The following is a 13,340-nucleotide window of genomic DNA, read 5'->3' as shown; positions in this document are numbered from 1 at the left end:
TGGCTAGCATTAATTGCCCAACCCTAATTGCCCTTCCATCAGGACCAGGAAATAGCTTATTGATTATCTCCTCTTTTCTATCTTCAATGTCTTTGTCTTTTTTTGATCTCTCCTTCCAATGTCATGCCCACCATACTACTCTCCCTGGTAAATACCAAGGCAAATTAATATTTCTGCCATTTCACTGATACCATCTGCTAGTCTGTCTTGTGCATTTTTATTGGCCCCATCACTACCTGACCTTTCTTTTGTTATTTATACACCCGTAGAATACTTTGCAATTTCTTTTTATATTCCTCGATAATTTAATTTTGGGCTTCATCTTTACTATTCAAATTGTTGTTTTGACTTTTCAAACCTCTTCATATTCCCCTTTATCATTTATTGTCTATGTGCTAAGTTTCTGCCTTTTCCTATTGTTTCAATTTGCTGCTCTCCATGGTGTTTTATTACTGGCTAGTTTGTGTTTCTTAGCAAAATATTTTTCTCCTGAACTTTTTGATCACATTTTAAATATTTAACACTGCTATTCTAACTTTGCCAATCTTTTGTTCCTCAGTTTAGCATCCCTACTTCCATTCTCATTCCCTCAAAATTTGCTGTTTTTCCAATCTATGACTTTGATCTTTGTCTTATTTATATCTTTCTTGAGCACTATTTTAAACTTTATTATGCAATGATTATTATGCCTAGGTGTTACCCTATGTTTACTGCTCCTATCTGTTCTGATCTGATCATTTTAAATTATTAGATCCTCTTTTGTTGGGCCTATTCTATGCAGGAGAGTACCATTAACAAAAGCAACTATCATGGTCTAATGAAGTGCTGTGCAAGTATAACCACTGTTGTAACATAGGAAATATGGCAATTTGTGCACAGCAATGTCCCATGGTTAGCAAGATGACGATGAATAATCAATCTCTTTTTTAGTGATGTTGGCTGAGGGATAAATATTGTCCTAGACACTGGGATAACCCCCCTGCTCTTCAAAACAGTTCTCTGGGGATACTTTATGTCCACTTGAGGGCAGACAGAGCTTTGGTTTCAACATCTCAAGTGGAAGGCACCCTTCCAACAGTGTAGAACTCCCTCAGTACTGCTCTGTGGTGCCAACCTGGATTTTGAGCTCAAGTCCATGGAGAGGAATTTGAACCCACAACCTCTCATTCAAAGGCAGAAGTGCTATGAACTGAGCAGTCCAGCCATTGTTTTGTGCTATGAAACTGCAGAGTGAATCATTCAAACACCATTGACAGCAGCATGTTTGGTAGCTCAAGGTTTATTCTATTGTTTAATAATTGCACACACAAGGCTTGAATCTGAAGATAAAATCAAAACTTTGACATTATGGTGATAAAAACAGCATTCCATAACTAAAAGTTGGAGAGGAGTGTTATTCCCAAAGGCACCTCGGAAAATCCAGTTCAAAAGTTTACCTTGCAGCAGACAAGTAAAATAGCATTTGCTGGAGCATGAGTTCCTGCTGGTTGGCAACATACGGATGAGAAAACACCAAGTGAAGCTCACGCCTTGCAAAATCCACACGTAGGTCAAGTGATCTGTGGCAATGTGAAATATTGCAAAAAATGCTGTTAATATCGGCACTTACAACGTGTCACTTAATTTCATGTCTGATAAAAACTTGGAGGCAATGGAAGTACCGATTTCAATGAAGTTTTGGGCAATAAATCACTTCCACATTAATATACAGTGTAAACCAATATAAATCATCCATAATCTACTCAATATGAGGACAAGAAAATCTTGCATTTTTTATAGCATCCTTCAGAGTCCCAGAACATCCTAAAGCAAATGAGGTACTTCTTTTTGAAGTGCAGTCACTGTTGAAATATTTGGAAATGCAGGAGACAATTTACGCACAGCAAGGTTACACAAACAGCAGAAGTAAATGACCAAAAAATCATTTTGAGTGGTGTTGTTGAGGGGTGTGCAGATGTTCTTAAGCATTCATTCACGAGCATGAACAAAATTAATTTCTACTCTAATGTAAATATCTGTACAGTTGAATGTGTCTGCGTACCCATGTATCCATGCATTTGTTAATATGTTTGTGAATTCATGTGTTTCTCTGTGTATTTACATCTGTGTTTCTGAGTCTATTTTTGTGCATGTGTACTTATGTATTAATATGGTAAAAAGGTCAGCAATATCCCAATCATTGTAAATTAACATTATACTATTCTTCTCATTTTCTATATAGCTTTGCCAATTTGATTTGATGATGTGAATAATTTTGATGTATAACATGGAGAAGTGTAAATGCAGAAATCCTCTCCTGACCTCTCCTTTGGTAATCACTCCAGCCGTGTAAAACTGGCCAGTATATTGCAACACAAAATGCCAAGAAAGATATTGAGCTAAACCACTTCAGTACCAATCTTCAACAATATGAAATATTGTTCACCAATGATAAACATGTTCGAAGGCTGTTTTATAACAATACCAAGTTCAAAAAATGTCATTTAGAGAGAAAATGAGAAGTGTGTGTGAGAACCCATGAACTCATCCAATATTATTCCAGAAGAATACACTTCAATTTTACAGATTTGACATCAAAAGGAAATAAATCAAAGTCTTCATGAACCTATAGTTTCACCAATGCCATTCTATGAACTGTTTTATTTCTACTAATTGCATTTGTGGTATTAATATTTTTTTTTAGCAATTTCATAATTTTCTTAATTCATCATCCAGAAAGCAATTTTAGTTAGTTTTGTTTTTCTATATACTGTCACGTTATACATGGAACAAGTCTATAATATAAACCTGAGGCACCAAGGAATTCTGCAACTAAGGGCTGGGTTGTTCTGACTTTGTCCTGGATTTTGCTTTACAAAGGTACCCACCTTGAGGCAGTCTTTAGGTGTTCTGACAAATAAAATAGGGCAGACAAGCCATCCATTCAAATTCCACCCCTAAATCTGCCACAGCAATTTCCCTGTACCCCCTGATCTATCATATTGCATTTAAATAAAGCAGTGAGTGCAAGTTCATACCAGTTCACAAAGAAGAGAGGAGAGGAGGAGGTGGAAAGAGGAGGGGTGGTGAGTAGGGAGGTAGATGGGAAAGACTAGAGAGTGAGGGAGGGAAGAAAGAATGAGAGATAGAAGAGAGAGAAAAGAGAGAGGGGGTGAGAAGAGAGTCAGAAAGACAAAGTGACAGATTGGGGGAGAGAGAGGGGGAGGGAACACAAAGTGCTGCAGAATAGTCCATCATGAGTTTCCTGAATAATTGTGACTTGTTAAATCCTCCATAACTGAAACATTATAAAGGATTGTGCCTCCCAAATACAGAAAATGATGATAAAGAAGATACAGGACACTGTATCACCTGCTCATAACAAAAAAGCCCAGACAAGAAAGGAACTGGCTCCATACCCTTCTGCCAATAGCAAATGTCATCAGACAGGAGGTCCTCACTGAGTCCTTCAATAAAAAGAATGACCTCCATTGGTATGTCACAGTAAAGCCCTTCATGTCTCTTGTTTTGCTCACACATCTATTCAGCCAATTCTTTCTTGGAGAGGACAGTTGCAAACATATAACAGGAATAACAGATCATATCCCTGTAAACAAACTAAATTGACAGAAATATATCTGTTTCTTCACAGATTATTTCAACATTTTGTCGTTGGGGCTACCATTTGTGCATAAAATCCTTTTCCACTTTTGACTCTAATCCTTCACTTCTTTGTCATGCCATTTCATCGTCAAGGGGTTGTGGTTGGGATTACATTGATGGAGCTTCTAACGACAAAGGTGCCAATGGACTTAGTAAAGTGAATGTCCTTGATTAGTCCATCCTAACTCCTTTGACTGCATATGGACCTCCTGTGTATTTACAGCATTTTTTATTTTTATTTCAAGATTTCAGTATTTCCAACAAAAAAATCCAACACCAACTAAATGATGTGGAAGAAGGATGCTGCATGTGATCAGAAAGGATAGGAATATATGGAGCAGCTAATGACTCTAGTTAACGCAAGAATATAAATATGAGCAGATGTAAATCATATGGCCACTCTGATCTGTTACACCATTCAACAAGATCATGGCAAACTTCTACATAATACAACTTACCAGCTTTATCCCTATAATCCTTGATTCCCTTAGAGCCCAAAAGTCCATCAGTCTCAGTCTTGAATTAAGCAACCATTGTCCTCTAGGGTAGAGGATTCCAAAGATTCACAACCCTCAGAATGAAAAAATTTCTCCTTTGTCAGCCCTAAATCTCCTTATCCTGAGACTAATCAGATTCATGGGACACTGGCACCAGTCCTGGGGAAATGGTATGGCATAGAAGTGAAGGATTAGAGTCAAAAGTGGTAGCACAAATGGTAGCCCCAACAACAGGAAGCTGTACCTTTGGGATGGTCTTCACCTGAATCGTGCCGGGACCAGTGTTCTGGTGAGTTGTATAACTGGGGCAGTAGAGAGGGATTTAAACTGAATAGTGGGAGGGAGGGAACGCATGAGGGGAGTTGCGGTTAAAAGAGAAAGGGCAAGGCAATACAGCAGGGTAGTGATATGGGTAACAATAACTAGAGTGTGGCAGGAAGAAGCAGAGCAAACAGGCTTAAGAGTGCATAAACAGATAAGCCCAGAGTTTGTAAGACTGGTAAAGAGATAAAATTCAAGAATCTGTATTTGAACGTGCACAGCATTCGTAACAAAATGGATAAATTGTTAGCACAAGTAGAAACAAATATGTATGACCTGATAGTCATTTCAGAGACATGGTTGCAAGGTGACCAAGGCTGGGATTTAAATATTCAAGAGTATTTGACATGTTGGGAGGAGTGGCAAGGGAAGCTATTGCAGATTATCCTGTGGCTACAATTAGGTAGATAAGAATGGAATCAGGTGAGAGCAGCCTCAGCCAGCAGGACGACAGTGGAGAAGCATTGGGGGAGGATAATGTGGTCAATTATGTCAAATACTGCAGATAGATCAAGAAGGGCAAGGGGAGATAGTTTACCTTTGTCACTGTCACATAGGATGCCATTTGAGACTTTGGGGGAAGCCTGATTAGAGGATTCAAACACAATGTTCTGGGAAAGATGGCACAAATTTAGAAGGTGACTATACATTCAAGGACTTTGGAGAGGAAAGGGAGGTTGGGGATGAGTAGATAGTTTGCAAGGATGGAGAGGCTCAAGGTTTTTTTGAGAGGGGTGATGATGACATATTTGAAAGAGAGGGGGACATAACCTGAGGAGATAAAATCCTTAATGACACCAGCTATTAACACCATTAAATCAATGGCCCAGCACCTTTCTCATCCTGCCCACCACTTCCTCTTTTCTTCTCCAATTTCCACTGAGTTTCCACCAAGTCTTATTTGGACCAATGAACAAGCCATATACTTGAATAGCGCCAGTAGAGCAGGGCAGGGGGAAATTAATGCATTATCAAATTGGTCTTTAAACAATGAGAATTGCAATGAGATCTAAGTGAGTGATTACATAGGATTACATACATTAATAAGGGACAGAAATAGACTATTCCACCCAACCAGTATTTATGCTCCACTCAGGTCTCCTCTCACTTTTCTCGTTGTTATGGTCTCCAGAGACCGATAATTTTTGAAAAGATATTTGAATTCCTGTGACCAATTGAAAATATCACCAAACAAAATTTCAAGTTTTAAGACTTTTACTGTAAAAAAAAAGTAACATTGACTAAATAATACTTTTGTAGGCACCTTATACTCCAAACTACAGAAAAGAAATTCCCCATTTAGCTTTTAACATGACAGAAAATCCAACGCCCCGGTTATGCTTTACGCTATTCCTCAAGTGCATGCTTCATTCTCCAGGAATCAGTCCGAAGTTATTCTCAGCTCCCAATGGCTTACTTCCTTTTTCCTTGCCCACCCTGTTAACTTCAAATCCCAGAACTGACTTTCACTGTGAGGGTTACACTGGAGATTTCTCCCATCTGGCCCAAGCTAGATAAACCTGCCAGCCTTGTTTGAATCTTCGCGAGCTCTGTCTCTTCAATCTGAGCATAGGTCTCATCTGAATTTTGCTTGGTGACTAACAGAGTCAGCATTTTTCTGCTTCAGGTGTGGGACGGGTGTTTTCCATTTCTTGCTCTCTGTCTCTGAGATGGCTGCAGGCTGATTTGTGTCTGAGTGTTTCAGGGATATCACAAAAAACACTAACCCAATACCACGACGGAATTTTATGGACTTTTTCCCTTCTCAAACCTCATCTCCATAGAAATGTGAATCACATGGGTCTTGTATCCATGTAGAAACTCTGAGTAGCTATCTTCTAGCACCACCTCCCAGCCTCTATTATATCTTGTGATTAAACAGGCAGTTTAAAATATAACCATTTCTCAAACCTGACAGTCCTAACACCTCACCGTGAGACTTGGAAATTAACAGTCTACCCACAATCAGCAAGTGCTCTTACCATTGTCTAACAGGTGTGAACATCTTGCACCTTCTTCTTAGCAAGTCAACATGTCCCCAGTCCCTTGTTCCCATAGCAACCAAGCCACCTAGGCTTGTTGTCGGAATTCATAACAGATCACATGATCTCCTTCACTGCATTATTTTACATTAACTTAAAGAGATTGTCTCAAAGCATAACCTTACAAGCTTTGTATTTTTAACATCAAAATCTATCATCGTAACCCTCGATTCCCTTCTCCCTCAAATGCTTGTCTAGCTTCCCGTTAAATACACTGATTAATTTCAACCACTCCCTATGGTAGCGAGATCCATGTTCTTAATACTCTTTTGTGAAATGTGAGTTTGATGCACAGCTAAAAACGATGCTTTCAGTTTCTCTAGTCCCCAAAGAATTTCTCAAGCTTATGGATAGGTAAAATACCAGGTGTTAGGTTAGAGTCTATCTTCATAATGGGCCTCAACAAGGTAATGGTTTCTTCCAGTAGCTATGAGAGGCAACATCAAAAATGCATTCATGAAGAGATAGTTATGTTCTTGTCTTAATTTCACTAGAAACAGCAAACAGAGGAAATCTACACCACCATATCTATAATATACCTACACAATGTGACAAGAGGAATTCTGAACTCTCAGTCACAGTATTCAGGCTGCACATATTTTTGGCAACTCACTAAGTTTGATATGAAAAGTCTTTGACTAGCCAGCAATAAAATTCTGAATGTTTAAAATTGACAATAGGCAACTTCCTTTATTACATTAGAACTCAAGTCTTTAAAGGCAAAATAATTTTGATCCACATGTTGCTCTTCCCACTCTGGGTTACTGAACTATGCATCTCCTGAAATATTTTACCCCGCCAGCTGCAAGGCACTCACAAATGTTTTGAAATTGTAACTGCAACAGTAGCAATGCAGCATATGCCAAAAATATATCAATCCCATAATGGCATTATGTCAACACCAAAAGGTAGGTAAATATTATAAAAATGCACTCATGACAATTCTTAGAACAGAGAAGAATTCTGAACCTTGTATCAAATTGGAAATTAAGTCACAATTTCTGTAGAGGGCCTGAAGAAAATCAGTGAAAACGCTTTAAGGCTTCCTCACAATCCAAGTACAAAGAATCCAGACACCCAAGAATAAATTAACCTACGTTAATCCTTTTCACAGAACAAATATATAACTATGTGCTATTTTTCACCTTTACTTTGCACTGCAACACACAGCATATTAACAAAAAAATACTAGGAGAGCCTGGTCCTTTGTTTAATTTTCGGTAGGCTGAATAATTAAGTAATACAGATAGGGTTTTCCCAATATCAGAAAACTCTTCTTTATCTAACTGTATTGCAATGTTTTTCCCTATAGCAAAGTTTTTGCGCAGAATCGTCCCAGATTTGCACTAAGTGCGATAGTAGGCGGGGAAAAGGATGTTTTACCCATTGGCCGCAATGGTGGGTTTTTGCGCTGCATCGTCCCAATCTTGCCTAATCAAGCAGCCCCAGGAAACACGCTGTTTCACTGGTGGGCAGCCTCCGATTCACCTGCCACGCCATCAACTCACTGTTTCCTCATGCCAGGCGCCATATTTAAGTGCAACTGCGCGCACACCTCACAGTGCTTCCAGCCCAGGACTGCTGCACAGAAGACTTGGCAATGGAAGGCAGAAAGACTGCAACCACCCCCCCGCACTCCCTTCCCCAGATTCAGTGACGCATCCCTGGGACGCCTTCTGGACATCATTGGAACTCGCCGCGATGTCCTCTGCTCCCGTTCTGGCCGTAGGAGGCTCATCAGTGTCATCACTCTCTGGCTTGGGAAGCAGTGGCAGTGGTGGTCAGTGCCAACACTGCATGGAAGAGGTTTGCCATCCAGTGCAGAAAGAGGATGAATGATCTAATTCGTGCCACCAGAGTGAGGCAATCATCTCATCACTCTAAACTCACGCACTCACAAGGCCATCACACATTCACTGGCATCTCTCTCACGGCCAGCTCAAGGGACATCATCACTCACTCTTTCACACACACATCTTCACATCTCCATCTGGACTCACTTCCTCAGGAGACTGCCTCCTCAGCCCTCACCATCTTGAGGCCACCTGCACAAATCAGTATGTGTCCCCACACACACACTGGGTTATCCCCCTTCCCCAGTTATGCCCTCGCCCTGCAGTCTCTTTCCTTTCCGAAGACCACTTCTTCCCCTTCCGTAAGCAAGACCTTGCCCTGCAGCTGTTGAAAAGATACGCCCACCTTATGAATGGTCTGGTAGGCAGAGACTGACCTGTGAGGCCCCCTAAAAGTGATGTGGTGCTGCCTGTGAAGCCTGGCACTGATGACTATGAGTGCTGCCCAAAGCAAAGCAAGCAAACAAGTCTCAAAGTCCCAAGCGAAGTATAGCTCGCCAGGTGCATATCGCTTATGTTCAGTTGTGAAACTCTTGGTGTTCAATCATGCCAACATGCCTGGATGATCCAGCATGAGAGGATGATTCCGGTGAGCTGGGCTTATAATTATATGCAGATGTACTACAAAGAGGTTTCCAATGTGTGGCAGTGGGAAATGTGGCCTGTCATTGACGGGCGGAGCAGACAATTGCAAACTGGTTTTACTACATCGTGAAACTAATTTTTGGCCTTCCCGCCATATTGCCCACTCATGCCCGCCATGACACCAAATACCAGCGGGTACGGAAAATTCTGCCCTCTATCAACTAATAGTTTTTCTGTGACTGTCTGGCCTTTTTGTAAAGGCAACCAGAGGTTAACTAAGTTATACTAGCCAATCACCACAACAGGCTTGTAATGAAAATATGGAAATTTATTACAAGTTAGGCAAATGAGAGAAGCTTTCTGTCAATAAAGCACAAGTCATCAGAGACACAAAAAATTTCTGGCATGAGTACAGAAATGACACAGAAACCTGATACAAGGGACATGGGGTTGTGATTACCTATCAAATACGCTCTTCATCTTAGTTGGGTTGTCAACAAGAGATACTTACCCTGCTGGAGAATGAAATTGGTTTATCAGTAAACCTTTGCCTCTCCTGTGTTGCCACTTACAGGACCCAAGTGGCAGAGACCTGGAGGTGGGTGGCCTGTTTTGTAGAATGGTGTTGTCACATGGCAGAATTTAGGGCCCTGTTTCCCCCACTCAGTAGTGTTGATGTAAAATATAAATTGTCATAAATATAAGTGCTATAGTAGACTGATTTTCCCTGTTTAATACTGCTTTCAAAGGTTGTTTCAATGTCAAATTGAGTTCAAGGAAATTAATGAGGGTCTTAAAAATCTCTCATGTGTTAAGGTTTTGCTGAAAGCCAATTATGAAGACTTATGAACAGACAAAAATACAAATTAGAAGCAGGAGTAGGCCATTCAGCCCCTTGAGCCTGTTCCGCCATTTGATAAGATGATGGCTGATCTGATTGTGGCCTCAATTCTACTTTTCTCCCTCTTAAGTAAACACCAGATAACAGCATCTTCAACTTCTTCCTGACAAGACTCCAACAATGGTTGTTGGAGCTTGATTAACATATCCCAAAGCAATGTTTAAGAAAACATGACAAAAAATGACAGCCACATTGTACCAAAACAAAGAAAACCATATAGATCTCAACAACAAGTTGATATTGTATAGCACTTATAGTGTAGTAAAATATCCCAAGGCCAAGGCTGAAAAGTGTTATGCAAAGATTGAAAAGGAAGAACTAGCAGCGACATGGGCCTGCCAAAAAATTTCTAGCTACTTAATAGGATTACAATTCAGGCTTGAGATGGACCATAAACCTCTGGTCATTCTGCTGAACCACCAAAGATATAGCATTTCCAACTGAGACTCATGTGCTGTCACTCTACAAGAGTATGTGCTGGGGAAAAGTCAGACAACTGCTGGCACACTGTCAGTGACAGTGCAACAGCTCACCAGGCTACAAAATAAGACTTGACGCTCATCTCTGAGGTGGAAGCATATCCTTCATCAATAACAAGTATCCTACCAGCCTCTGTAAACAAACTCAGAGGGAAGACAGTTGGTCTGAGTATGTCCTATGCAGTCAGGCCTATGAACAACAAAACCATTTGATGACTGTTGATGACCATCTAGTTTTCAATGACAGGCTAGTAATCCTGAGAGTGTTGCGGGAAGACTTTTGTCCATAAATTCCACTGTTGTCATTTGGGCATTACTAAATGCAGAGCACAGGCACATCAGTATGTGGCCACGAGTTTTGAAAGCCATAGATGAACTTATTTCTATGTGCCATACTTGTGCCATCAAAAGTCAAGAACCAACAGAACCATCACTAACATCAACATTTGAGTCCAGACCTCGCAAAGGTTAGGAATGGATCTGTTTGACTTCAGAGGAAAAATCTACTTCATAGTCATTTACAACTAGCGAGAGTAATAGTCAATCAGCAGACTCCGTACCATAACCACAGAAGCTGTGGTAAAAGCTTTGAAACACATTTACTCTACACATGGTATTCTGTACAAGGTAGTCTCGGACAACGGTCCACATTTATGAATGAACATTTCCGACAATTCGCAGTAGAAATGGATTTCACCATGTGACCAGTTCACCACACCAAATGGAGAAGCATAGATATGTAAAAACTATCAAAATGTCAGCCTTCCTCAATTACAGGGCAATGCCACTAAGTAATGGCTTTTCACCAGCAGAACTATTGATGGGGAGAAGACTAAAGACCATTACAACATAAACTCAGACCCAATACCACCTTACAAGATCACAACCAAGAAAGGTGTCATGAGCAAACACACAGAGAAACAATCCAGCTGGTATAATCGCCAGCATAGAGCTAAAATATTATCCACATTGGTACCTGGGCAAAAGATGTGGATAAGGGGTCTTCAGGTGGAAGGTACAGTCATAGAGCAAACTCAGCAACCATGATCATATCTAGTACAAACACCAATTGGTGTTCTCCAAAGAAACAGAAGAGCTCTGATACTCTTAGAGGCTGCAAGAAGCCAATCATCCTAGTATTACCATGATGGGGTGATGAGGCAGACTGTACAGCAAACACCTCAAGAAGTGACCCCTGAGTCCAGGAACCAAGCATAGACCAGCACTCTCAAGATGAGATCAGGGAGAGTCGTAAAAGCAACATACAGACTCAACCTTTCATTTTAACACTTTGGTGGGAATGTAAATAGTTTAACAAAGTAATTTCACAGATTTGAAATTATAATGGGGGGTGGGGGGATGTTGTAAAGGGTTAATGGTTATGTTAATTAGGCAATGATGTTAATGATGATGGAAGCATGACATCAGGATCATATGGCCAACAGACTCCAAGGGAGCAAGACACAGTCTGTGTCCAGAGAATAATGTACTTACCATGAGGGTTGGATGTAAATAGTTGCAAATAAATACCACCAAGAAAAGTTTAATACTGATTTTCATAAGAGTAAGTGAAACCTCATCCAGCCGGAAGACAACATATGTATAGGGCAACAAGCCAAACCAGAAATCTGAAATAAAAAAATTAAGGTCAGACTTTCAGTTGGGATGCATGAGGAGTTTGACTAGGCAATTGATTGTGAATAAGCACAATAATGGCACTGGACTTGAACATCCAGAACTTCAAATTTACAGCTAAACCTCTTTCATCTAAGTAGGCTAAGACTGAGTTCTAAAACATATCCATCACACTTAAAAATGAAAACTGTCTTGGCATTTGCGCTATTGAAGACAAGCTATCCCTTAAAAAGCTCTCGAGGAGACTTTACGATAGCTATTGGCAGGGGTTAAGCATGTCAAGAACTTTGAGAAATAAATTTACTGCAAGCTAGCAAAAAAGAAAGCTGTGGGACCACTAAAAGATGCCAAAGATGTCAGGATATGAGGATTCCAAGGGACAACAAAGATAATAAACTAAGCCTTCTTCTCTGTTTGTACAAAGACAGTCAGTCTCCCCAACACACAAGCTGATTTTTTAGGAATAGCAAAAGAAATCAAAATTCAGTTAAGGCAGTCAAAGTTTCTTCCCGTTCACAAAGTTTAAGGTGTGTTATGACAGCGGATTAATAGTACCAATGACCTATGGGCAACTTGAAATTTTTAAGGAAGACCTGTGTTTTTTTCAAAAAAAAAATACATAACGTGCAGTGACTACACCCTAGAATTATCCATTGTGGATTATAGTTGGCCGACTAGTCCAGAGAGAACATGGTATGTTGCACCTGAAAGGTGTCATGGACTTTTTCAAACAGAGATTTGAAAGTGAGACTAAACTTGAACCTCCTGTGGTTGTGGAGACAAAAGACTGATTCCACATCTTCAGCAGGCACCCAAAATCCATCTCCTGTTAATATATATCTCAGAATGTGTAAATGGTCATGGATGAAAAAACATAGATTCTGAGTACGAGTTATAGTTTTTTCCCTTGCAGAATATAAAGGGAAAAATCAGTTAAAAAGCTGATGTGCTGGTGTGTGACGGTGTGACAGCAAGCAGGAAAACAAGAGTCACACCCCTTACAGCTTGCAGGCAAAAGAATCTCCCTCTTTCCCTCTGTTGCTGGAGGCAAAGCTCAGCAGAAGCCACAATCTAAAGGAAATTGGACAGCCTTTCAGATGCCCTGCAGAACCAAATGTCTCCAAACTAATTGCGAAACTGCCAAAGTCGACTCAATCAGAATCACCCAACTTAATGGCTGCAATATACCACCAACTACGCATCATGGACAAGCCAAAGACTGATTGGTATATTTGTTTTACTTTTATTTGGACTCTTAACTTCTCACTCCTGATCTGTGTGTTGCATTTTTATTATTTCTCTCGGGTTTTAGTAACTAATAAACTTACTCTTTGACTCAAGAAAGCCTGGTTAAATTTGGCTCCTTCGAAAAAAAGTACATTTGG

General features: G+C 40.2%; 1 protein-coding gene across 10 annotated transcripts in view; it reads right to left on the bottom strand.

The window, feature by feature from the left end:
- Positions 1 to 1,263: 1,263 nt before the first annotated feature.
- ilrun (inflammation and lipid regulator with UBA-like and NBR1-like domains) overlaps positions 1,264 to 13,340 on the bottom strand; it is a 107,705-nt gene continuing 95,628 nt past the window's right edge. For 6 of the 10 annotated variants that reach the window (XR_005943949.1, XR_005943951.1, XR_005943953.1 and 3 more), the window contains one exon: positions 1,264 to 1,559. Coding sequence is in view for 1 of the 10 variants with exons in the window: in XM_041194860.1 (XP_041050794.1) it covers positions 1,551 to 1,559 (9 nt within the window). In the remaining 9 variants the exon portion in view is untranslated. Of the gene's footprint in view, positions 1,560 to 11,814; positions 11,949 to 13,340 lie in introns of all 10 variants that reach the window. The other 4 variants (XR_005943942.1, XR_005943947.1, XR_005943948.1 and 1 more) reach the window with 1 other exon arrangement.

This window comes from Carcharodon carcharias, chromosome 9 (genome assembly GCF_017639515.1).
Source record: "Carcharodon carcharias isolate sCarCar2 chromosome 9, sCarCar2.pri, whole genome shotgun sequence".
Lineage (NCBI taxonomy): Eukaryota > Metazoa > Chordata > Chondrichthyes > Lamniformes > Lamnidae > Carcharodon > Carcharodon carcharias.
Note: the sequence above shows the minus strand (reverse complement) of the source record. Positions and strands in the feature narration are given on the sequence as shown.